Source organism: Salmo salar, chromosome 12 (genome assembly GCF_965601325.2).
Source record: "Salmo salar chromosome 12, fSalSal1, whole genome shotgun sequence".
Classification (NCBI taxonomy): domain Eukaryota; kingdom Metazoa; phylum Chordata; class Actinopteri; order Salmoniformes; family Salmonidae; genus Salmo; species Salmo salar.
Window position 1 is genome coordinate 11797501 of NC_138302.1, and position 27630 is coordinate 11825130.

A 27630-nucleotide genomic window follows, 5' to 3' on the forward strand; every position below is an offset into this window, starting at 1 on the left:
AAAAACAGCTCAGTACTCCTTCACATGTTTGTGTCATGCTTGTCCTGTTAATATCAGTAAAGTCTGGAAGAGGAACTCATGCTTGTCCTGTTAGTATCAGTAAAGTCTGGAAGAGGACCTCATGCTTGTCCTGTTAATATCAGTAAAGTCTGGAAGAGGAACTCATGCTTGTCCTGTTAGTATCAGTAAAGTCTGGAAGAGGAACTCATGCTTGTCCTGTTAGTATCAGTAAAGTCTGGAAGAGGACCTCATGCTTGTCCTGTTAATATCAGTAAAGTCTGGAAGAGGAACTCATGCTTGTCCTGTTAATATCAGTAAAGTCTGGAAGAGGTACTCATGCTTGTCCTGTTAATATCAGTAAAGTCTGGAAGAGGAACTCATGCTTGTCCTGTTAATATCAGTAAAGTCTGGAAGAGGAACTCATGCTTGTCCTGTTAATATCAGTAAAGTCTGGAAGAGGAACTCATGCTTGTCCTGTTAATATCAGTAAAGTCTGGAAGAGGAACTCATGCTTGTCCTGTTAGTATCAGTAAAGTCTGGAAGAGGAACTCATGCTTGTCCTGTTAATATCAGTAAAGTCTGGAAGAGGAACTCATGCTTGTCCTGTTAATATCAGTAAAGTCTGGAAGAGGAACTCATGCTTGTCCTGTTAATATCAGTAAAGTCTGGAAGAGGAACTCATGCTTGTCCTGTTAATATCAGTAAAGTCTGGAAGAGGAACTCATGCTTGTCCTGTTAATATCAGTAAAGTCTGGAAGAGGTACTCATGCTTGTCCTGTTAATATCAGTAAAGTCTGGAAGAGGAACTCATGCTTGTCCTGTTAATATCAGTAAAGTCTGGAAGAGGTACTCATGCTTGTCCTGTTAATATCAGTAAAGTCTGGAAGAGGAACTCATGCTTGTCCTGTTAGTATCAGTAAAGTCTGGAAGAGGAACTCATGCTTGTCCTGTTAGTATCAGTAAAGTCTGGAAGAGGTACTCATGCTTGTCCTGTTAATATCAGTAAAGTCTGGAAGAGGAACTCATGCTTGTCCTGTTAGTATCAGTAAAGTCTGGAAGAGGAACTCATGCTTGTCCTGTTAGTATCAGTAAAGTCTGGAAGAGGAACTCATGCTTGTCCTGTTAGTATCAGTAAAGTCTGGAAGAGGAACTCATGCTTGTCCTGTTAGTATCAGTAAAGTCTGGAAGAGGAAGGTCAACTCACTCTCATGGCGTCTAGAGCTGTCCGAAGGTTTTCTTTCTCTGTAGTGCTAGAGGTGTGTTTCACCAGCTCCTGGTAATCACATTACACTATTAACAGTGATGCATTTAAGCCACATGTGTGTTAATAAAACACACACAACACAGACACACGTTGTGTACCTGGAGCAGTAGGTGGTATTTGAGGACTCTCTGTATGGGAACCATGAGTAGATCACGCAGAGAAAACCTGCCACTGTTAGCCCTCTTAGAGCACTCCTAGAGAGGAGAGGAGAGGAGAGGAGAGGAGAGGAGAGGAGAGGAGAGGAGAGGAGAGGAGAGGAGAGGAGAGGAGAGGAGAGGAGAGATTAGTTCAGTGTAAATTAAAGAGAATAAGCTACTTCAGAGATGTATCCACCTTTCTGTCCTCCTCCATGTTTCATATGGGTGATGTATCCACCACTATTCTCACCTCTAGTTTCATTCTGACTCCTTCCTTCATGGCGGACATCTTGTCCAGGTGTTTAGTAGCTGCTTCCACCTGACTGCAGTACCGCCCATACGGCAACAACCTGGGAGAGAGAGATATATTTAAGCAATAAGGCCGACGGTGTGTGGTATATGGCCAATATACCATGGCTAAGGGCTGTTCTTAAGCACGACGCAACGCAGAGTGCCTGAATACAGCCCTTAGCCGTGGTATATTGGCCATATATCACAAACCCACAAGGTGCCTTATTCCTATTATAAACTGGTTACCAACGTAATTAAAGCAGTAAAAACAAATGTTTTGTCATACCTGTGGTATACGGTCTGATATACCACAGCTGTCAGCCAATCAGCATTCAGGACTGGAACCAGCCAGTTTATAATCCTTTTACATAATCTTTCCAGCCCTTATATCCCTTTCTAATCAAGCCTTTGAGATTTGCCGTGCTGATAACGGTGTATTTCTCTACCTCTCTTTATAGTTGATGAAGACCTGGTAAAGGTTCTCGGCCTTCAGGGTTAAGATAGAGGTCTGGATCTCCCCCAGCAGACTACGATGGGTTACAGCCAGATCCTACAGAGAGAGTCGGAGAGAGGGAGGGGAGGAGGTAGAGAGAGAGAGGGGGGTAAGAGGGGGTGGAGGTAGAGAGAGAGACGGAGGAGGTAGAGAGAGAGAGGGAGGAGGTAGAGAGAGAGAGAGGGGGGTAAGAGGGGGAGGAGGTAGAGAGAGAGACGGAGGAGGTAGAGAGAGAGAGGGGTAAGAGGGGGAGGAGGAGGGAAATTATGATTTCATATGTTGGGGGCTGTCTCACACACAGTTTACCCTGTCTCACACACAGTTTACCCTGTCTCACACACAGTTTACCCTGTCTCACACACAGTTTACCCTATACACACACAGTTTACCCTATACACACACAGTTTACCCTATACACACACAGTTTACCCTGTATACACACACAGTTTACCCTATACACACACAGTTTACCCTGTATACACACAGTTTACCCTATACACACACAGTTTACCCTATACACACACAGTTTACCCTATGCACACACAGTTTACCCTGTACACACACACAGTTTACCCTATACACACCAGTTTACCCTGTACACACAGTTTACCCTGTACACACACAGTTTACCCTATACACACACAGTTTACCCTATACACACAGTTTACCCTGTACACACACAGTTTACCCTGTACACACACACAGTTTACCCTATACACACACAGTTTACCCTGTACACACACAGTTTACCCTATACACACACACAGTTTACCCTATACACACACACAGTTTACCCTATACACACACACAGTTTACCCTGTACACACACACAGTTTACCCTGTACACACACAGTTTTCCCTATACACACACACAGTTTACCCTATACACACACACAGTTTACCCTATACACACACACAGTTTACCCTATACACACACACAGTTTACCCTATACACACACACAGTTTACCCTGTACACACACACAGTTTACCCTATACACACACACAGTTTACCCTGTACACACACACAGTTTACCCTGTACACACACAGTTTTCCCTATACACACACACAGTTTACCCTATACACACACACAGTTTACCCTATACACACACACAGTTTACCCTATACACACACACAGTTTACCCTATACACACACACAGTTTACCCTGTACACACACAGTTTACCCTATACACACACAGTTTACCCAATACACACACAGTTTACCCTATACACACACAGTTTACCCTATACACACACACAGTTTACCCTATACACACACACAGTTTACCCTGTACACACACAGTTTACCCTATACACACACAGTTTACCCTATACACACACAGTTTACCCTATACACACACAGTTTACCCTATACACACACAGTTTACCCTATACACACACAGTTTACCCTATACACACACAGTTTACCCTATACACACACAGTTTACACTATACACACACAGTTTACCCTATACACACACAGTTTACCCTGTACACACACAGTTTACCCTGTACACACACAGTTTACCCTATACACACACAGTTTACCCTATACACACACAGTTTACCCTATACACACAGTTTACCCTGTACACACACAGTTTACCCTGTACACACACACAGTTTACCCTGTACACACACAGTTTACCCTATACACACACATAGTTTACCCTATACACACACACAGTTTACCCTGTACACACACAGTTTACCCTGTACACACACACAGTTTACCCTATACACACACAGTTTACCCTGTACACACACAGTTTACCCTATACACACACACAGTTTACCCTATACACACACACAGTTTACCCTGTACACACACACAGTTTACCCTGTACACACACAGTTTACCCTATACACACACAGTTTACCCTATACACACACAGTTTACCCTATACACACACAGTTTACCCTGTACACACACAGTTTACCCTATACACACACAGTTTACACTATACACACACAGTTTACCCTATACACACACAGTTTACCCTATACACACACAGTTTACCCTGTACACACACACAGTTTACACACAACTATGGAGATAATGACTTCATTCTACAGTCACTATACAAAACATTAGGAACACCTGTTCTTCCCATGACTGACCAGGTGAATCCAGGTGAAAGTTATGATCCCTTATTGGGGTTCAGTCAGTGTAGATGAAGGGGAGGAGACAGGTTAAATAAGGATTTTTAAGCCTTGAGACAAATTGAGACATGGATTGTGTACGTGTGTCAGTCAATAGGGTGAATGGGCAAGACAAAATATGTAAGTGCCTTTGAACAGGGTATGGTAGTAGGTGACAGGCGCACTGGTTTATGTCAAGAACTGCAACGCTGCTGGGTTTTTCACGCTCAACATTTTCCCGTGTGTAGTATGGTCCACCAAGTATGGTCCACCACCCAAAGGACATCCAGCCAACTTGACACAACTGTGGGAAGCATTGGAGTCAACATGGACCAGAATCCCTGTGGAAACGCTTTCGACACCTTGCAGTGTCCGAGCCCCGACGAACTGAGGCTGTTCCGAGGTCAAAAGGGCAACTCCATATTATTAGAAAGGTGTTGTTAATGTTTGGTATAGTCAGTGTATATACAAAATACTAGTACTCTGTACAGAAGGAAGAACAGAATGCCATACCGCCGTGTTGATGAAGATGCTCTCTATGTCGTGAGGCTGAAGGAACTTCTGGAGGGGCTTCATAAAGTGCTACGCACACAGACAGAGATCCAGTTAAGTTTGACAGCAGAGAGAGAAAGAGGGAGAGAGAGAGAGAGAGAAGGAGGGAGAGAGAGGAGGGAGAGAGAGAGGGGGAGAGAAGGAGGGAGAGAGCGAGAGAGAAGGAGAGAGAGAATGATGGAGACAGAAGAGGAGGGACAGAGAGAAGGAGGGACAGAGAGACAGAGAGGAGGGACAGAGAGACAGAGAGAAGGAGGGACAGAGAGACAGAGACAGAGTACTACCTGTAATATGGACTCCAGTGTGTCAGTGTATTTCTCCTCTGTCAGTCTGATCTCCTGCAGGCAGCATTCTCTCTTATCCACCTCCATCTTCTGCTGCTGTAACGTAACACAACCTTAACACAACCATAACACAACCCCATCTGGTTCATTCTCTCTTATCCACCTCCATCTTCTGCTGCTGTAACGTAACACAACCATAACACAACCATAACACAACCCCATCTGGTTCATTCTCTCTTATCCACCTCCATCTTCTGCTGCTGTAACGTAACACAACCTTAACACAACCATAACACAACCCCATCTGGTTCATTCTCTCTTATCCACCTCCATCTTCTGCTGCTGTAACGTAACACAACCATAACACAACCATAACACAACCATAACACAACCCCATCTGGTTCATTCTCTCTTATCCACCTCCATCTTCTGCTGCTGTAACGTAACGTAACACAACCATAACACAACCATAACACAACCCCATCTAGTTCATTCTCTCTTATCCACCTCCATCTTCTGCTGCTGTAACGTAACACAACCATAACACAACCATAACACAACCCCATCTGGTTCATTCTCTCTTATCCACCTCCATCTTCTGCTGCTGTAACGTAACACAACCATAACACAACCATAACACAACCATAACACAACCCCATCTGGTTCATTCTCTCTTATCCACCTCCATCTTCTGCTGCTGTAACGTAACACAACCATAACACAACCATAACACAACCCCATCTGGTTCATTCTCTCTTATCCACCTCCACCTTCTGCTGTTGTAACGTAACACAACCTTAACACAACCATAACCATAACATTCTCTGTTATTCACCTTCATCTTCTGTTGCTGTAACGTAACACAACCATAACACAACCGTAACATAACCATAACAGAACCATAACAGAACCAAAACACAACCATAACATAACCATAACAGAACCAAAACACAACCATAACAAAACCATAACAAAACCAAAACACAACAATAACAAAACCATAACAGAACCAAAACACAACCAAAACACAACCATAAAACAGGACCATAACACAACCATAAAATGACCATTCCCGAGTGTAAAAACAGCTCCTATCCCCATCCTTTAAGTGTGAAAACAACGTAGCTGAGTTAACATAGCCACGTCTCTGGTAGTATTGACCGTTGTGTTCTCTCACCGTCTCCGATGGCTCATCGGCCCTCATCAGGTCTTCATATATCTCATCCCCCTCATTCTCCTCATCCTCCACACAGTCATAAAGATCATCATCCTCGTCCACTGTTTCACTGAGAGGGAGAGAGAGGAGGGGGGGGGGGGAGAGGGGAGGGAGGAGAGAGAGAGAGAGGGGGGATAGGGAGGAGAGAGGAGGGAGGGAGAGAGAGAGGACAGGGAGGAGAGAGAGGGGGGATAGGGAGGAGAGTGAGAGGGGAGGGAGAGAGAGAGGGGATAGGGAGGAGAGAGAGAGGGGAGGGAGAGAGAGAGGACAGGGAGGAGAGAGAGGGGGATAGGGAGGAGAGTGAGAGGGGAGGGAGAGAGAGAGAGAGGGGATAGGGAGGAGAGAGAGAGGACAGGGAGGAGAGAGAGGGGGGATAGGGAGGAGAGAGAGGGGAGGGAGAGAGAGAGGGGATAGGGAGGAGAGAGGATAGGGAGGGAGAGAGAGGATAGGGAGGGAGAGAGAGGATAGGGAGAGAGAGAGAGGGGAGGGTGGGAGGGAGAGAGAGGATAGGGAGGGAGAGAGAGAGGGGAGGGAGAGAGAGAGAGGGGAGGGAGGAGAGAGAGAGGGGAGGGAGGAGAGAGAGAGAGGGGGATAGGGAGGAAAGGGAGAGGGGAGGGGGAGAGAGAGGGGAGGGAGAGAGGATAGGGAGGAGAGAGAGAGGGGGGATAGGGAGAGGGGAGGGAGAGAGAGGGGGGATAGGGAGGAGAGAGAGGGGGGATAGGGAGGAGAGATAGAGAGGGGGGATAGGGAGAGAGGGAGGATAAAATTTGTCATTATCATTCAACACACACACCACACACACACACACACACACACACACACACACACACACACACACACACACACACACACACACACACACACACACACACACACAGACAGTAACTTACTCAATCTGGTCAGAGAGACCGTTGTAGATATCATCATCAGTAATACAGCCTTCTATTGGGAAAGACCTAGAGAGAGAGAGAGAGAGGAGAGATGGGGGAGGTGGGGAGAGAGAGAGATGGGGGAGGTAGAGAGAGAGAGAAGACAAAGATAGTGTTTTACTTTCCAATGAAGAAGAAAATAGAATGGTTGAGTTTGTAGAGTTTGGTAACTTACTGGAAACCCTTCCGGACGGAGATGGGTGAGTGGGACAGAATGGACAAGGTGTCTATCACCTGAAACACAGACATACAGGGACATGGGATGACATAGATGGACATGGGATGACATAGAAAGATATAGAGAGACTTCTTAGATAAATATGCTAGATATTTAATTTGCTGTGGTTCTGCTGGTGGTGAGTTGTTTAGTAGACAGCAAACGGAACCTATTTATGACAGGAGACATAAGACAGACACGAGAGGGACAATATATCTGAACGCTTCTGTTGCTCCCTCTCTGTCTTACAGTTTTACTGTGACTCAGCAACTGGATGGAGGGATGGAGAGAGAGAGAGAGAGAGAGAGAGAGAGAGAGAGAGAGAGAGAGAGAGAGAGAGAGAGAGAGAGAGAGAGAGAGAAACTACAGTGTCTTGAAGAAGAGAGAAAGAAGTGAGAGTGAGAGAGAGAGAGAAGTGAAACCCGAAGTAGAGGAGAAGGAAGAGAGCAGACCAACCAACTGCTGAGAGACAGAAGACTGGTACTGTATGGACACTACATGGCCAGAAGTATGTGGACACCCCTTGACTGTGTTGTTTAAAGACTGGTACTGTATGGACACTACATGGCCAGAAGTATGTGGACACCCCTTGACTGTGTTATTTAAAGACTGGTACTGTATGGACACTACATGGCCAGAAGTATGTGGACACCCCTTGACTGTGTTATTTAAAGACTGGTACTGTATAGACACTACATGGCCAGAAGTATGTGGACACCCCTTGACTGTGTTATTTAAAGACTGGTACTGTATGGACACTACATGGCCAGAAGTATGTGGACACCCCTTGACTGTGTTGTTTAAAGACTGGTACTGTATGGACACTACATGGCCAGAAGTATGTGGACACCCCTTGACTGTGTTGTTTAAAGACTGGTACTGTATGGACACTACATGGCCAGAAGTATGTGGACACCCCTTGACTGTGTTATTTAAAGACTGGTACTGTATGGACACTACATGGCCAGAAGTATGTGGACACCCCTTGACTGTGTTATTTAAAGACTGGTACTGTATGGACACTACATGGCCAGAAGTATGTGGACACCCCTTGACTGTGATGTTTAAAGACTGGTACTGTATGGACACTATATGGCCAAAAGTATGTGGACACCCCTTGACTGTGTTATTTAAAGACTGGTACTGTATGGACACTACATGGCCAGAAGTATGTGGACACCCCTTGACTGTGATGTTTAAAGACTGGTACTGTATGGACACTATATGGCCAAAAGTATGTGGACACCCCTTGACTGTGTTATTTAAAGACTGGTACTGTATGGACACTACATGGCCAGAAGTATGTGCACACCCCTTGACTGTGATGTTTAAAGACTGGTACTGTATGGACACTACATGGCCAGAAGTATGTGGACACCACTTGACTGTATTGTTTAAAGACTGGTACTGTATGGACACTACATGGCCAGAAGTATGTGGACACCCCTTGACTGTGCTGTTTAAAGACTGGTACTATATGAACACTACATGGCCAAAAGTATGTGGACACCCCTTGACTGTGCTGTTTAAAGGTTGTGGTTGTGTTCTGGGCTGCGTTATGACTGTGTTAGGGTCGCAAAGAGAAACAAGACTTGTTCCTGTAACTGGGTTGGCTTATGGTAACCGTGGTGACACATTGACAGGAAGCTGCAGACTGTGAGGCGGGCAGAATGAAACGAAAGAAAACTGCTGTAACCCCCATGTCAAAGACGACACACACACACACACACACACACACACACACACACACACACACACACACACACACACACACACACACACACACACACACACGTTCAGACGACAGCAAGGGGAACTGCTCCTCCCTTCAGGCTAAACACATCCCAACCCGAGCACTCTTGGCCGTCCCGCCCCTACAGCTCCCACCCTCCGAAATAAAACAGGTTGTCTTTTCCTACTAGACTGTGAAACAGTGCATTCAGAAAGTATTCAGACCCCTTCCCTTTTTCCACATTTTGTTAAGTTACAGCCTTAATCTAAAATTGATTAAATAACATTTAAAAAAAATCCTCATCAATCCACACAATACCCCATACTGACAAAGTGAAAAACTGATTTTTAAAAATGTTTACTAATTTATTAAAAATGTAAAAACGTAAATACCTTATTTACATAAGTATTCAGACCCTTTACTATGAGACTCGAAATTGAGCTCAGGTGCATCCTGTTTCCAAAATATTTAGCATCTTCAAAGTGGGAGGCATGTTGTGTAAATCAAATGATACAACCCCCCCCCAAAAAATATGTTTTAATTCCAGGTTGTAAGGCAATAAAATAGGAAAAGTGCCAAGGGGGTGAATACTCTCACAAGCCACTGTACATCCTGTTTCCATTGATCATCCTTAAGATGTTTCTACAACTTGATTGGAGTCCACCTGTGGTAAATTCAATTGATTGAACATGAATTGGAAAGGCACACACCTGTCTATATAAGGTCCCACAGTTGACAGTGCATGTCAGAGCAAAAACCAAGCGTGCGGTTGAAGGAATTATCTGTAGAGCTCCGAGACAGGATTGTGTCGAGGCACAGCTCTGGGGAAGGACACCAAAAAAATTCTGGAGCATTGAAGGTCCCCAATAACACAGTGGCCTCTGTCATTGTTAAATGGAAGAAGCTGGCCACCCGGCCAAACTGAGCAATTGGGGGAGAAGGGCCTTGGTCAGGGAGGTGACCAAGAACCCGATGGTCACTCTGACAGAGCTCTAGAGTTCCTCTGTGGAGATGGGAGAACCTTCTAGAAGGACAACCATCTCTGCAGCACTCCACCAATCGGGCCTTTATGGTAGAGTGGCCAGACGGAAGCCTCTCCTCAGTAAAAGGCACCTGACAGGTCGCTTGGAGTTTGTCAAAAAACCTACTCCAGAGCGCTCAGGACCTCAGACTGGGGCAAAGGTTCACCTTCCAGCAGAACAACTACCCTAAGCACACAGCCAAGACAACGCAGAAGTGGCTTCGGGACAAGTCTCTGAATGTCCTCGAGTGGCCCAGCCAGAGCCTGGACTTGAACCCTATCGAACATCTCTGGAGAGACCTGAAAATAGCTGTGCAGCGACGCTCCCCATCCAACCTGACAGAGCTTGAGAGGATCTGCAGAGAAGAATGGGAGAAACTCCCCAAATACAGGTGTGTCAAGCTTGTAGCGTCATACCCAAGAAGACTCGAGGCTGTAATCGCTGCCAAAGGTGCTTCAACAAAGTACTGAGTAAAGGGTCTGAATACTTATATAAATGTGATATTTCAGTTTTACATTTTTTATACGTTTGCAAAAGTTTCTAAATAACTGTTTTTGCTTTGTCATTATGGAGTATAGTGTGTAAATTGATGAGGGAAAGAAACGATGTATTCCATTTTAGAATAAGGCTGTAACGTAACAGAAAAAGTCCAAGGGTCTGAATATTTTCAGAATGTTCTGTATGTGTGTCGTCCCACCTAGCTACCTTAAGATGAATGTTCTGTATGTGGTCGTCCCACCTAGCTACCTTAAGATGAATGTTCTGTATGTGGTCGTCCCACCTAGCTACCTTAAGATGAATGTTCTGTATGTGGTCGTCCCACCTAGCTACCTTAAGATGAATGTTCTGTATGTGGTCGTCCCACCTAGCTACCTTAAGATGAATGTTCTGCACCTGTAAGTCACTCTGGATAAGAGCGTCTGCTAAATGACTCAAATGTACATGTAAAATGAGAGCGAGAGTGAACAAGAGAGAGTTCAGATAAGGTGAGGTGTTGTCACACACACACACACACACACACACACACACACACACACACACACACACACACACACACACACACACACACACACACACACACACACACCTTGCCGAAGTCTCTGACATCAAACAGGTCGAAGGCTTCAAACAGTTCAGTCTTCCTCAGGTGAAACTTCTCCTGGCACACCCCCAGGAACGTACGGATGTTCTTCAGACACAGGAACTACAGGGAGCCAATCAGAACAGGTTATTTCAGACACAGGAACTACAGAAGCCAATCATATCCGGTTATTCAGACACAGGAACTAGAGGAGCCAATCAGAATAGGTTATTTCAGACACAGGAACTACAGGGAGCCAATCAGAACAGGTTATTTCAGACACAGGAACTACAGAAGCCAATCATATCAGGTTATTCAGACACAGGAACTAGAGGAGCCAATCAGATAAGGTTATTTAAGACACAGGAACTACAGAAGCCAATCATATCAGGTTAGTTAAGACACAGGAACCACAGTGGGCTAATCAGAACAGGTTATTCACAAGCCATTGAGTCACACTTCATAGGTTCAGTTATCACATTGTAATTGGTCATCATCACACATCCAATCAGCCAACTTGTGTAATGATTGACTGATTGATCGAGAGACACAATACTGTGCACATCACCATGGAAACCAGTAGGGAGGTGGTGGGAAATAAACAAGGGAGAGAAGGAGAGATAACATGAGGGGAGAGAGAGAATGAGAGAGGAGAGAGAAAGAGTGAGGAGAGAGAGATGGAAAGAAAGAGAGAGGAGAGAGAGAGAGATGGAGAGAAAGAGAGAGGAGAGAGAGAGATGGAGAGAAAGAGAGGAGAGAGAGATGGAGAGAAAGAGAGAGGAGAGAGAGACGGAGAGAAAGAGAGAGGAGAGAGAGAGACGGAGAGAAAGAGAGAGGAGAGAGAGAGACGGAGAGAAAGAGAGAGGAGAGAGAGAGATGGAGAGAAAGAGAGAGGAGAGAGAGAGACGGAGAGAAAGAGAGAGGAGAGAGAGAGACGGAGAGAAAGAGAGAGGAGAGAGAGAGATGGAGAGAAAGAGAGACGGAGAGAGAGAGAGAGGAGAGAGAGAGATGGAGAGAAAGAGAGGAGAGAGAGATGGAGAGAAAGAGAGAGGAGAGAGAGAGACGGAGAGAAAGAGAGAGGAGAGAGAGAGACGGAGAGAAAGAGAGAGGAGAGAGAGAGACGGAGAGAAAGAGAGAGGAGAGAGAGAGATGGAGAGAAAGAGAGAGGAGAGAGAGAGACGGAGAGAAAGAGAGAGGAGAGAGAGAGACGGAGAGAAAGAGAGACGGAGAGAAAGAGAGACGGAGAGAAAGAGAGACGGAGAGAGAGAGAGAGGAGAGAGAGAGATGGAGAGAAAGAGAGCCACAAAGTGTTCATCTAGTCAGTGTAAAACACATTAATGTATCTAATACAAAACCCTGCTGCTCAGCGGTCAGACATTTGCAGAATCAGATTTGCATAGCTTCCTGCCAGAGCAGTGTGTGTGTGTGTGTGTGTGTGTGTGTGTGTGTGTTGTCAGCATTGTTAAATAGAGAACTCTAATTTAAAAAAAGGGGAAATGTTTTGACTGGCACTGATATATGACCGTGGTATGAGTACACACACACACACACACACACACACACACACACACACACACACACACACACACACACACACACACACACACACACACACACACACACACACACACACACACACACACACACACACACACACACACACACACACACACACACATCTGTGATGTCCACAGACGTGGATTCATTTTGTTGCAATGGACACTTCCCTGTGCAGTTATGCAAAGTGTCTCAACGTGTGTGTACTATGAAGGGAAGACACTAGTCACCTCATAGGACTCCCCAGAGTTACACACACATGGCCACTCAGCAGAGTCAAACCTGCTATGACCCAACACACACACACACACACACACACACACACACACACACACACACACACACACACACACACACACACACACACACACACACACACACACACACTCAGCAGAGTCAAACCTGCTATGACCCAACACACACACACACACACACACACACACACACACACACACACTCAGCATAGTCAAACCTGCTATGACCCAACACACACACACACACACACTCAGAATAGTCAAACCTGCTATGACCCAACACACACACACACACACACACACACTCAGCATAGTCAAACCTGCTATGACCCAACACACACACACACACACACACACACACACACACACACACACACACACACACACACACACACACACACACACACACACACACACACACACACACACTCAGCATAGTCAAACCTGCTATGACCCAACACACACACACACACCAACACACACACACACACACACATCTCCCTCACTAGCTTTAAGCACCAGCTGTCAGAGCAGCTCACAGATCACTGCACCTGTACATAGCCCATCTGTAAACAGCCCATCAATCTACCTCATCCCCATACTGTATTTATTTATTTATCTTGCTCCTTTGCACCCCAGTATCTCTACTTGCACATTCATCTTCTGCACATCTACCATTCCAGTGTTTAATTGCTATATTGTAATTACTTCGCCACCATGGCCTGTTTATTGCCTTAACTCCCTTATCTTACCTCATTTGCACTCACTGTATATAGACTTTTTGTTTTCTTTTGTTCTACTGTATTATTGACTGTATGTTTTGTTTATTCCATGTGTAACTCTGTGTTGTTGTATGTGTTGAATTGCTACGCTTTATCTTGGCCAGGTCGCAGTTGTAAATGAGAACTTGTTCTCAACTAGCCTACCTGGTTAAATAAAGGTGAAATAAATAAATAAATGTAACACACACACACACACACACACACACACACACACACACACACACACACACACACACACACACACACACACACACACACACACACACACACACACACACACACACACACACACACACACACACACACACACACACACACACACACACACACACACACACACGGCCACTCAGCACGATCAAACCTGCTATGACCGAACAAACACACACACATTTTACTGTATATAGCCTGTCTTTCTACTGTTGTTTTATTTACTTACCTACCTATTGTTCACCTAATACCTTTTTTGCACTATTGGTTAGAGCCTGTAAGTAAGCATTTCACTGTAACGTCTACACCTGTTGTATTCAGCGCACGTGAGAGATAAACTTTGATTTGACATTTAATAACATTTATCAATTAACTAATATGATGACCCACAGAAAGGATTCCCCGGTCCCTTAAACCCACACACTGTAAACCAGAAGAGATTATGGTCATTGATACACACACACACACACACACACACACACACACACACACACACACACACACACACACACACACACACACACACACACACACACACACACACACACACACACACACCTATCAGGTGATTTTCTTATCTCATTGGCCGTGGGCTTAAATGCGGTCTGCTCGTCACTATGGAGCGGTCGCTATGGAAATGGACTGTATGGAAATGAAGCAGGAAACAGTCTCAGTGATAATAGCATACAGCTTAATGGTGTTAAGAACAAACACAAATTCAGGAGAGGACCAGATTTGAACGCAACAACTTTAACGCAGCTCCCTAGCAACTCAACAAGCACCAGCTGTTACACGTTGCCAACCAGCCTCCAGGCCCGTCTGCAACACTTTAACTAGTTTCCCTGAACGCAGCAACTCAACAAGCACCAGCTGTTACATGTTGCTAATCAGTCCTCGCTCTCCTTAATCACCACTGCCACCCTACTTAAACCTGACCGAACTAACGTTCCTCCTAGTCGGTCTGCGGTGCATGTGGTGTTGCAGGACACCGTGTGACTAGCCTCATCATGTTAACTGGCATCATGTGGTGTTGCAGGACACCGTGTGACTAGCCTCATCCAGTTAACTGGCATCATGTGGTGTTGCAGGACACCTAGTGACTAGCCTCATCCAGTTAACTGGCATCATGCGGTGTTGCAGGATACCGTGTGACTAGCCTCATCCAGGTAACTGGCATCATGTGGTGTTGCAGGACACCGTGTGACTAGCCTCATCCAGGTAACTGGCATCATGTGGCATTGCAGGACACCGTGTGACTAGCCTCATCCAGGTAACTGGCATCATGTGGTGTTGCAGGATACCGTGTGACTAGCCTCATCCAGGTAACTGGCATCATGTGGTGTTGCAGGACACCGTGTGACTAGCCTCATCCAGGTAACTGGTATCATGTGGTGTTGCAGGATACCGTGTGACTAGCCTCATCCAGGTAACTGGCATCATGTGGTGTTGCAGGACACCGTGTGACTAGCCTCATCCAGGTAACTGGTATCATGTGGTGTTGCAGGATACCGTGTGACTAGCCTCATCCAGGTAACTGGCATCATGTGGTGTTGCAGGACACCGTGTGACTAGCCTCATCCAGGTAACTGGTATCATGTGGTGTTGCAGGATACCGTGTGACTAGCCTCATCCAGGTAACTGGCATCATGTGGTGTTGCAGGACACCGTGTGACTAGCCTCATCCAGGTAACTGGCATCATGTGGCATTGCAGGACACCGTGTGACTAGCCTCATCCAGGTAACTGGCATCATGTGGTGTTGCAGGACACCGTGTGACTAGCCTCATCCAGGTAACTGGCATCATGTGGCATTGCAGGACACCGTGTGACTAGCCTCATCCAGGTAACTGGCATCATGTGGTGTTGCAGGACACCGTGTGACTAGCCTCATGTTAACTGGCATCATGTGGTGTTGCAGGATACCGTGTGACTAGCCTCATCCAGGTAACTGGCATCATGTGGTGTTGCAGGACACCGTGTGACATGCCTCATCCAGGTAACTGGCATCATGTGGTGTTGCAGGACACCGTGTGACTAGCCTCATGTTAACTGGCATCATGTGGTGTTGCAGGACACCGTGTGACTAGCCTCATCCAGGTAACTGGCATCATGTGGTGTTGCAGGACACTGTGTGACTAGCCTCATCCAGGTAACTGGCATCATGTGGTGTTGCAGGACACCTCATGACTAGCCTCATCCAGGTAACTGGCATCATGTGGTGTTGCAGGATACCGTGTGACTAGCCTCATCCAGGTAACTGGCATCATGCGGTGTTGCAGGACACCGTGTGACTAGCCTCATCCAGGTAACTGGCATCATGTGGTGTTGCAGGATACCGTGTGACTAGCCTCATCCAGGTAACTGGTATCATGTGGTGTTGCAGGACACCGTGTGACTAGCCTCATCCAGTTAACTGCCATCATGTGGTGTTGCAGGACACCGTGTGACTAGCCTCATCCAGGTAACTGGTATCATGTGGTGTTGCAGGATACCGTGTGACTAGCCTCATCCAGGTAACTGGTATCATGTGGTGTTGCAGGACACCGTGTGACTAGCCTCATCCAGGTAACTGGTATCATGTGGTGTTGCAGGACACCGTGTGACTAGCCTCATCCAGGTAACTGGTATCATGTGGTGTTGCAGGACACCGTGTGACTAGCCTCATCCAGGTAACTGGTATCATGTGGTGTTGCAGGACACCGTGTGACTAGCCTCATCCAGGTAACTGGTATCATGTGGTGTTGCAGGACACCGTGTGACTAGCCTCATCCAGTTAACTGGCATCATGTGGTGTTGCAGGACACCGTGTGACTAGCCTCATCCAGGTAACTGGTATCATGTGGTGTTGCAGGATACCGTGTGACTAGCCTCATCCAGGTAACTGGTATCATGTGGTGTTGCAGGACACCGTGTGACTAGCCTCATCCAGGTAACTGGTATCATGTGGTGTTGCAGGACACCGTGTGGCTAGCCTCATCCAGGTAACTGGTATCATGTGGTGTTGCAGGACACCGTGTGACTAGCCTCATCCAGGTAACTGGTATCATGTGGTGTGGCAGGACACCGTGTGACTAGCCTCATCCAGGTAACTGGTATCATGTGGTGTTGCAGGACACTGTGTGACTAGCCTCATCCAGTTAACTGGCATCATGTGGTGTTGCAGGACACCGTGTGACTAGCCTCATCCAGGTAACTGGTATCATGTGGTGTTGCAGGATACCGTGTGACTAGCCTCATCCAGGTAACTGGTATCATGTGGTGTTGCAGGACACCGTGTGACTAGCCTCATCCAGGTAACTGGTATCATGTGGTGTTGGCGTCTAACACAACATAAGTCCGTACAGCTCCTCCCCCCTCTCTATAATACCTGACACACTGCTCTCTCTCCTCTCTATAATACCTGACACAGTGCTCTCTCCCTCCTCTCTATAATACCTGACACACTGCTCTCTCCCTCCTCTCTATAATACCTGACACACTGCTCTCTCCCTCCTCTCTATAATACCTGACACACTGCTCTCTCCCTCCTCTCTATAATACCTGACACACTGCTCTCTCTCCTCTCTATAATTCCTGACACACTGCTCTCTCCCTCCTCTCTATAATACCTGACACACTGCTCTCTCCCTCCTCTCTATAATACCTGACACACTGCTCTCTCCCTCCTCTCTATAATACCTGACACACTGCTCTCTCTCCTCTCTATAATACCTGACACACTGCTCTCTCCCTCCTCTCTATAATACCTGACACACTGCTCTCTCCCTCCTCTCTATAATACCTGACACACTGCTCTCTCCCTCCTCTCTATAATACCTGACACACTGCTCTCTCCCTCCTCTCTATAATACCTGACACACTGCTCTCTCCCTCCTCTCTATAATACCTGACACACTGCTCTCTCCCTCCTCTCTATAATACCTGACACACTGCTCTCTCTCCTCTCTATTATACCTGACACACTGCTCTCTCTCCTCTCTATAATACCTGACACACTGCTCTCTCTCCTCTCTATAATTCCTGACACACTGCTCTCTCCCTCCTCTCTATAATACCTGACACACTGCTCTCTCCCTCCTCTCTATAATACCTGACACACTGCTCTCTCCCTCCTCTCTATAATACCTGACACACTGCTCTCTCCCTCCTCTCTATAATACCTGACACACTGCTCTCTCCCTCCTCTCTATAATACCTGACACACTGCTCTCTCCCTCCTCTCTATAATACCTGACACACTGCTCTCTCCCTCCTCTCTATAATACCTGACACACTGCTCTCTCCCTCCTCTCTATAATACCTGACACACTGCTCTCTCCCTCCTCTCTATAATACCTGACACACTGCTCTCTCCCTCCTCTCTATAATACCTGACACACTGCTCTCTCCCTCCTCTCTATAATACCTGACACACTGCTCTCTCCCTCCTCTCTATAATACCTGACACACTGCTCTCTCCCTCCTCTCTATAATACCTGACACACTGCTCTCTCCCTCCTCTCTATAATACCTGACACACTGCTCTCTCCCTCCTCTCTATAATACCTGACACACTGCTCTCTCCCTCCTCTCTATAATACCTGACACACTGCTCTCTCCCTCCTCTCTATAATACCTGACACACTGCTCTCTCCCTCCTCTCTATAATACCTGACACACTGCTCTCTCCCTCCTCTCTATAATACCTGACACACTGCTCTCTCCCTCCTCTCTATAATACCTGACACACTGCTCTCTCCCTCCTCTCTATAATACCTGACACACTGCTCTCTCCCTCCTCTCTATAATACCTGACACACTGCTCTCTCCCTCCTCTCTATAATACCTGACACACTGCTCTCTCCCTCCTCTCTATAATACCTGACACACTGCTCTCTCCCTCCTCTCTATAATACCTGACACACTGCTCTCTCCCTCCTCTCTATAATACCTGACACACTGCTCTCTCCCTCCTCTCTATAATACCTGACACACTGCTCTCTCCCTCCTCTCTTTAATTCCTGACACACTGCTCTCTCCCTCCTCTCTATAATACCTGACACACTGCTCTCTCCCTCCTCTCTATAATACCTGACACACTGCTCTCTCCCTCCTCTCTATAATACCTGACACACTGCTCTCTCCCTCCTGCTTTTCCACTGGACCCTGACTGCTGCTGTGGTCACCCCCTCTCTGTGCCACTGACGTCCTCTCTCCCCACCTGCCTCTCCACCAGTGACGACCTCCATCTTTGCCACTGGTCCTGTGACCGCCACCCCTGCAGTGCCTCCCCTCCTTCTCTGCCAGCGCTGCCGGTTCAGCTGTATGTGCCTGCTGCCCCTGTTCTTCACAGCTGTGACTGCAGACCCCAGCCTCGCACCCCGGCTCACCCTTCCCTCTCTTCCTTTACCCAACACACTCCACTACAATTCACATCCAGTCTCTTCCTCGCTTCGCCAGCATATCCTACAAGGTCCTGCTGGCCCCTCTCTCTGCCAGTGATGACCTCTCTCTGCCTACCTCAGGTCCCTCGGGCCCCTCTCTCTGCCAGTGATGACCTCTCTCTGCCTTCTCAGGTCCCTCTGGCCCCTCTCTCTGACCACCTCAGGTCCCTCTGGCCCCTCTCTCTGCCCACCTCAGGTCCCTCTGGCCCCTCTCTCTGCCCACCTCAGGTCCCTCTGGCCCCTCTCTCTGCCCACCTCTGGTCCCTCTGGCCCCTCTCTCTGCCACCTCAGGTCCCTCTGGCCCCTCTCTCTGCCCACCTCAGGTCTCTCTGGCCCCTCTCTCTGCCCACCTCAGGTCCCTCTGGCCCCTCTCTCTGCCCACCTCAGGTCCCTCTGGCCCCTCTCTCTGCCCACCTCTGGTCCCTCTGGCCCCTCTCTCTGCCACCTCAGGTCCCTCTGGCCCCTCTCTCTGCCCACCTCAGGTCCCTCTGGCCCCTCTCTCTCCCCACCTCAGGTCCCTTGGCCTTCTCGTACTACACAGACGTTATCTGCTCGGCTCACCTTTCTCATCGCTAGGAGTTGGATGAGTACCACTCCGTTGTGATGGATCTGGCCGTTCGTTTTGGTGGCGCAACAATCTACGACTTCCATTGGCTGTTGTCGGGTTGTCACTGCCTCCAGACTCCTGCAGTGGAATGTCAGCACGTACTGGGGCGCTCTCGACAGCTGTACAGTAGCTTCTTCACATGCAGGGTGTCCATGGCCTGCCACCTCTGCAGTTGTCCATCGCACCCTGCCTGCATCCTGTCTGCCCGACGCCAGTGGCCCTTCATACATCCCTCATTCTGCCTCTGCTTGCTGCTCCACTCTGACAACCCCTTTCCTTCTGTCAACCGTTGTCCCCCGTGCTCCAACAACCTGGCTATTACGTTTTGCCTTCGACACTCTTTTGACACTCCGGCGGTGGCTCACCCACTCTGCCAATGACGTCCTTTCTCTTCCCCTCCAATCCCGCTGACTGCCACCCCGCAGCATCTCACCTTCCGTCCCTACCAGACATGAACTCCCACATCCCAGCCAGCTCATCCAGTTACGTGCCAACTGCTCCTGCAGCGGTTCAGCCCCTGGTCTTACCAGCTGGGAACCTCTCCTAGATCAGTCCTCAACTGCCCAGCCTCACCATCACCACAGCGGCCTAATTACCACAGCCTGACAGTGGTGTCTACCAGAGACTCCAAGCAAAACTTTGGAGTCCACCCCCTGGATCTTTCATCTGCAGTCCTCTGCTTCATCTGTAGTCATCTACTTCATCTGGTCTATTCTCATTTCCCCTCCTGAATTCCTCCTCTACTTCATCTGTCCTATTCTCCTTTCTCCTCCCTAATCCGATCTATTCTCATTCCCCTCCTGAATCCTCATTCTCACATCTATTCCATTTCCTCAATAAAAAATATTCTATATTTCAATGTCTGGTCATTTTAAACTGATGAAATGAAGCCGGAAACCGGCTTGGTAGTAGCATACATCTTAAAGTGGAGGCAGCATAAACTGGACAATAGGTAACATATGAAGCAGAAAACTGTGTTAGTAGTAGCATATATCTTAAAGTGGAGCTGACGTTAGCTCTACTAGCCTGCTGACGTTAGCTCTACTAGCCTGCTGACTATAGCCCTATCATCCTGTTGACGATAGCCCTACCATCCTGCTGACGTTAGCTCTACTAGCCTGCTAACTATAGCCCTATCATCCTGTTAACGTTAGCCCTACCATCCTGCTGACGTTAGCTCTACTAGCCTGCTGATTATAGCCCTATCATCCTGTTGACGTTAGCTCTACTAGCCTGCTGACTATAGCGCTATCATCCTGTTGACGTTAGTCCTACTAGCCTGTTGACGTTAGCCCTACCATCCTGCTGATGTGAGCCCTACCATCCTGCTGATGTTAGCTCTACTAGCCTGCTGACTATAGCCCTATCATCCTGTTGACGTTAGCCCTACCATCCTGCTGACGTTAGCCCTACCATCCTGCTGACGTTAGCCCTACCATCCTGCTGACGTTAGCCCTACCATCCTGCTGACGTTAGTCCTACCATCCTGCTGACGTTAGCCCTACCAGCCTGCTGACGTTAAAGTGGAGCTGACGTTAGCTCTACTAGCCTGCTGACGTTAGCTCTACTAGCCTGCTGACTATAGCCCTATCATCCTGTTGACGTTAGCCCTACCATCCTGCTGACGTTAGCTCTACTAGCCTGCTGATTATAGCCCTATCATCCTGTTGACGTTAGCTCTACTAGCCTGCTGACTATAGCGCTATCATCCTGTTGACGTTAGTCCTACTAGCCTGTTGACGTTAGCCCTACTATCCTGCTGATGTGAGCCCTACCATCCTGCTGACGTTAGCTCTACTAGCCTGCTGACTATAGCCCTATCATCCTGTTGACGTTAGCCCTACCATCCTGCTGACGTTAGCTCTACTAGCCTGCTGACTATAGCCCTATCATCCTGTTGACGTTAGCCCTACCATCCTGCTGACGTTAGCTCTACTAGCCTGCTGACTATAGCCCTATCATCCTGTTGACGTTAGCCCTACTATCCTGCTGACGTTAGCCCTACCATCCTGCTGACGTTAGCCCTACCATCCTGTTGACGTTAGCCCTACTAGCCTGCTGACGTTAGCCCTACCATCCTGCTGACGTTAGCCCTACCATCCTGCTGACGTTAGCCCTACCATCCTGCTGACGTTAGCCCTACTAGCCTGCTGACGTTAGCCCTACCATCCTGCTGACGTTAGTCCTAAAATCCTGCTGACGTTAGCCCTACCAGCCTGCTGACGTTAGTCCTACCAGCCTGCTGACGTTAGCCCTACTAGCCTGCTGACTATAGCCCTACCATCCTGTTGACGTTAGCCTTACCATCCTGCTGACGTTAGCCCTACCAGGCTGTTGACGTTAGCCCTACCATCCTGTTGACGCTAGCCCTACCATCCTGCTGACGTTAGTCCTACTAGTCTGCTGACGTTAGTCCTTCCAGCCTGCTGACGTTAGCCCTACCATTCTGCTGACGTTAGTCCTACCAGCCTGCTGACGTTAGCCCTACTAGCCTGCTGACGTTAGCCCTACCAGCCTGCTGACATTAGTCCTACCATCCTGCTGACGTTAGCCCTACCAGCCTGCTGACGTTAGTCCTACCATCCTGCTGACGTTAGTCCTACCATCCTGGTGACGTTAGTCCTACCATCCTGCTGACGTTAGTCCTACCATCCTGCTGACGTTAGTCCTACTAGCCTGCTGACGTTAGCCCTACTAGTCTGCTGACTATAGCCCTACTAGCCTGCTGACGTTAGCCCTACCAGTCTGCTGACGTTAGTCCTACCATCCTGCTGACGTTAGCCCTACTAGCCTGCTGACGTTGGCCCTACTAGCCTGCTGACGTTGGCCCTACCAGCCTGCTGACGTTAGTCCTACCAGTCTGCTGACGTTAGTCCTACCAGCCTGCTGACGTTAGCCCTACCAGCCTGCTGACGTTAGCCCTACCATTCTGCTGACGTTAGTTCTACCAGCCTGCTGACGTTAGGCCTACCAGCCTGCTGACATTAGTCCTACCATCCTGCTGACGTTAGCCCTACTAGCCTGCTGACTATAGCCCTACTAGCCTGCTGACGTTAGCCCTACCAGCCTGCTGACGTTAGCCCTACCATCCTGCTGACGTTAGTCCTACTAGCCTGCTGACGTTAGCCCTACTAGCCTGCTGACGTTAGCCCTACCAGCCTGCTGACGTTAGTCCTACCAGTCTGCTGATGTTAGTCCTACCAGCCTGCTGACGTTAGCCCTACCAGCCTGCTGACGTTAGCCCTACCAGCCTGCTGACGTTAGTCCTACCAGTCTGCTGACGTTAGTCCTACCAGCCTGCTGACGTTAGCCCTACTAGCCTGCTGACGTTAGTCCTACTAGCCTGCTGACGTTAGCCCTACCAGCCTGCTGACGTTAGCCCTACTAGCCTGCTGACGTTAGCCATACTAGCCTGCTGACGTTAGCCCTACCAGCCTGCTGACGTTAGTCCTACTAGCCTGCTGACGTTAGTCCTACCAGCCTGCTGACGTTAGCCCTACTAGCCTGCTGACGTTAGTCCTACCATCCTGCTGACGTTAGCCCTACCAGCCTGCTGACGTTAGTCCTACCAGCCTGCTGACGTTAGCCCTACCAGCCTGCTGACGTTAGTCCTACCATCCTGCTGACGTTAGTCCTACTAGCCTGCTGACGTTAGCCCTACCAGCCTGCTGACGTTAGCCCTACTAGCCTGCTGACTATAGTCCTACTAGCCTGCTGACGTTAGTTCTACTAGGCTGCTGACGTTAGCCCTACTAGCCTGCTGACGTTAGCCCTACTAGCCTGCTGACGTTAGTTCTACTAGCCTGCTGACGTTAGCCCTACCAGCCTGCTGACGTTTGTGTGTGTAAACGTGTATGTGTATAATTGTGTGTATACGTGTGTATGTGTGTGTGTGTTTAAGTGTGTGTACGTATACGTGTGTGTGTGTGTGTGTGTGTGTGTGTGTGTGTGTGTGTGTGTGTGTGTGTGTGTGTGTGTGTGTGTGTGTGTGTGTGTGTGTGTTACCTGGGACATCTGGGGACGGAGGTTGATCTCTCGGAGGTTGATGGCGTGGGGTAGTAAGTTATTCAGCAGCTGACAGAGCAGGACTCCATCCCTCAGAGCTTGGGCTAACTCACACACCTGAGCACTGTCCCACGTTACCCTGTGACTCTCAGGGAGCACCCTGCACTCTATCAGCCACACGGCACAGTGGCGCCACAGCTCCATCTCAACCGTAACACCACCACCTGGACACGACAGGAACACAACATGACCGTCAGACAACCAGAAACACTGATCAACCACTGATCAACTCTTTACTCTGCTGCTACTCTCTGTTTATCATATATGCATAGTCACTTTAACTATACATTCATGTACATACTACCTCAACTGGGCCGACCAACCGGTTCTCCCGCACATTGGCTAACCGGGCTATCTGCATTGTGTCCCACCCGCCAACCCCTCTTTTACGCTACTGCTACTCTCTGTTCATCATATATGCATAGTCACTTTAACCATACCTACATGTACATACTACCTCAATCAGCTCAACTAACCGGTGTCTGTATGTAGCCTCGCTACTTTTATAGCCTCGCTACTTTTATAGCCTCGCTACTTTATATAGCCTCGCTACTTTTATAGCCTCGCTACTTTATATAGCCTCGCTACTTTTATAGCCTCGCTACTTTATATAGCCTCGCTACTTTATATAGCCTCGCTACTTTTATAGCCTCGCTACTTTTATAGCCTCGCTACTTTTATAGCCTCGCTACTTTATATAGCCTCGCTACTTTTATAGCCTCGCTACTTTATATAGCCTCGCTACTTTATATAGCCTCGCTACTGTATATAGCCTCGCTACTGTATATAGCCTCGCTACTGTATATAGCCTCGCTACTTTTATAGCCTAGCTACTGTATATAGCCTAGCTACTGTATATAGCCTAGCTACTGTATGTAGCCTCGCTACTGTATATAGCCTCGCTACTTTTATAGCCTAGCTACTGTATATAGCCTCGCTACTGTATATAGCCTCGCTACTGTATATAGCCTCGCTACTTTTATAGCCTCGCTACTGTATATAGCCTCGCTACTGTATATAGCCTCGCTACTTTTATAGCCTAGCTACTGTATATAGCCTAGCTACTGTATGTAGCCTCGCTACTGTATATAGCCTCGCTACTGTATATAGCCTGTCTTTTTACTGTTGTTTTATTTCTTTACCTACCTATTGTTCACCTAATACCTTTTTTGCACTATTGGTTAGAGCCTGTAAGTAAGCATTTCACTGTAACGTCTACACCTGTTGTATTCAGCGCACGTGACAAATAAACTTGGATTTGATTTGAACCACACCACACAGTGATGCCACAGCTCCATCTCAACCGTAACGTGACCACCTGGACAGGACAGGAACACAACATGAAACTCTCAGGGAGCACCCTGGCCTCTGTCAACCACACAGCGTATCATGAACATTAACACAACGTAACCGTAACACAACCTCAATATAACGTCAAATATAACCCTCAGACAACCATAAACACCACCACATTGGACACTATCAGCCACACTAACGCCACAGCTGCATCTCAACCTGAACACGACCACCTGGACACAGCAGGAACATGACCACACTAGACCTGTTTCTAGACCTGTTTTTATATATGTTTTATATCTGCTTGGCTTCCCTGAACAGTTTCTAGACCTGTTTCTAGACCTGTTTTTAGATCTGCTTGGCTTCCCTGAACTGTTTCTAGACCTGTTTCTAGATCTGCTTGCCTGTAACCCATGTGTATATATAGGGAACTAACTACAGACTCATGACAAGGCTCCAAATATTCCACCAACTTTACGTAACACAAAAACTTTTTCTTCTCTCTGCATTGTTGGGAACGGAAGGGAAGGGCCAATCAGCTGTCAGTAAGCATTTCACTGTTAGTCTACACCTGTTAGTTTACCAAGCATGTGAGGAATACAGTTAGATTTTGACTTCACCTAACTTATCTAACAACAAAAAAGCATTTCTTGCCTTCTTGTTCTCCTCTTCTTCAGGTCTGTCGTTCTGTTCGTCTTGCTCCTTGTTGATTTGTCTCCGTCTGTGTTCACCTCTCCTGTCGTCTTGTCATTGTCTCTTGCCGTTAGTTTGGCCGTCCTTTCCCCCTGTGGTCGTTGTTGCGAGGTGGGTGTTGCGTTCTGCAGAGCTGCAGATGGAGGAGGACTCTTTTAACTGTACCACTTCCCCTTTCCTCTGTCACACACACACACACACACACACACACACACACACACACACACACACACACACACACACACACACACACACACACACACACACACACCACACACACACACACACACACACACACACACACACGCGCACACACACAGACGCTCGTGCACACACACAGAGAGACACGCGCAGACACACACACAGAGAGAGAAACACACGTACAGAGAGACACAAACAGGCGCAGTATACTCAGTATGTGAAGGTGTGAGATCACAAAACCAACCACAACATTATCTACAAAGCACACATTCAGAGAGGAGCTCCAGTGTGACAGAGAGAGGATGAAAATAATCTCACTGCTGAAGTTTGCAACGTGAAAATGCACATGGTTCTAGAACGCCAGTGAGAGTAGAATCCATTCCCATAGTTCATGTACTCACTGATTAACACATCAGAAACTCTACTTATCCTAACTAGTAGCTCATGTACTAACTGATTAACTCATCAGAAACTCTACTTATCCTAACTAGTAGTTCATGTACTCACTAATTAACACATCAGAAACTCTACTTATCCTAACTAGTAGTTCATGTACTCACTGATTAACACATCAGAAACTCTACTTATCCTAACTAGTAGTTCATGTACTCACTGATTAACACATCAGAAACTCCACTTATCCTAACTAGTAGTTCATGTACTCACTGATTAACACATCAGAAACTATACTTATCCTAACTAGTAGTTCATGTACTCACTGATTAACACATCAGAAACTCTACTTATCCTAACTAGTTGTTCATGTACTAACTGATTAATACATCAGAAACTCTACTTATCCTAACTAGTAGTTAATGTACTAACTGATTAACTCATCAGAAACTCTACATATCCTAACTAGTAGTTAATGTACTAACTGATTAACTCATCAGAAACTCTATTTATCCTAACTAGTAGTTCATGTACTAACTGATTAACTCATCAGAAACTCTACTTATCCTAACTAGTAGTTCATGTACTAACCGATTAACTCATCAGAAACTCTACTTATCCTAACTAGTAGTTAATGTACTAACCGATTAACTCATCAGAAACTCTACTTATCCTAACTAGTAGTTAATGTACTAACTGATTAACTCATCAGAAACTCTATTTATCCTAACTAGTAGTTAATGTACTAACTGATTAACTCATCAGAAACTCTACTTATCCTAACTAGTAGTTC

General features: G+C 47.3%; 1 protein-coding gene across 2 annotated transcripts in view; it reads right to left on the reverse strand.

The window, feature by feature from the left end:
- LOC106593543 (proto-oncogene vav) overlaps positions 1-26385 on the reverse strand; it is a 43749-nt gene extending 17364 nt beyond the window's left edge. Inside the window, exons 1-12 of one of the 2 annotated variants that reach the window (XM_082958572.1) lie at positions 26205-26385; positions 24195-24418; positions 11367-11483; positions 7484-7542; positions 7270-7335; positions 6341-6449; positions 5164-5256; positions 4841-4909; positions 2139-2242; positions 1652-1751; positions 1363-1458; positions 1205-1273 (exon numbers count right to left, since the gene is read on the reverse strand). In XM_082958572.1, coding sequence (XP_082814698.1) covers positions 1205-1273; positions 1363-1458; positions 1652-1751; positions 2139-2242; positions 4841-4909; positions 5164-5256; positions 6341-6449; positions 7270-7335; positions 7484-7542; positions 11367-11483; positions 24195-24398 — 1086 coding nt within the window. In that variant the 5' untranslated portion in view covers positions 24399-24418; positions 26205-26385. Of the gene's footprint in view, positions 1-1204; positions 1274-1362; positions 1459-1651; positions 1752-2138; positions 2243-4840; positions 4910-5163; positions 5260-6340; positions 6450-7269; positions 7336-7483; positions 7543-11366; positions 11484-24194; positions 24419-26204 lie in introns of both variants that reach the window. The other variant, XM_082958571.1, reaches the window with a different exon arrangement.
- Positions 26386-27630: the final 1245 nt, after the last annotated feature.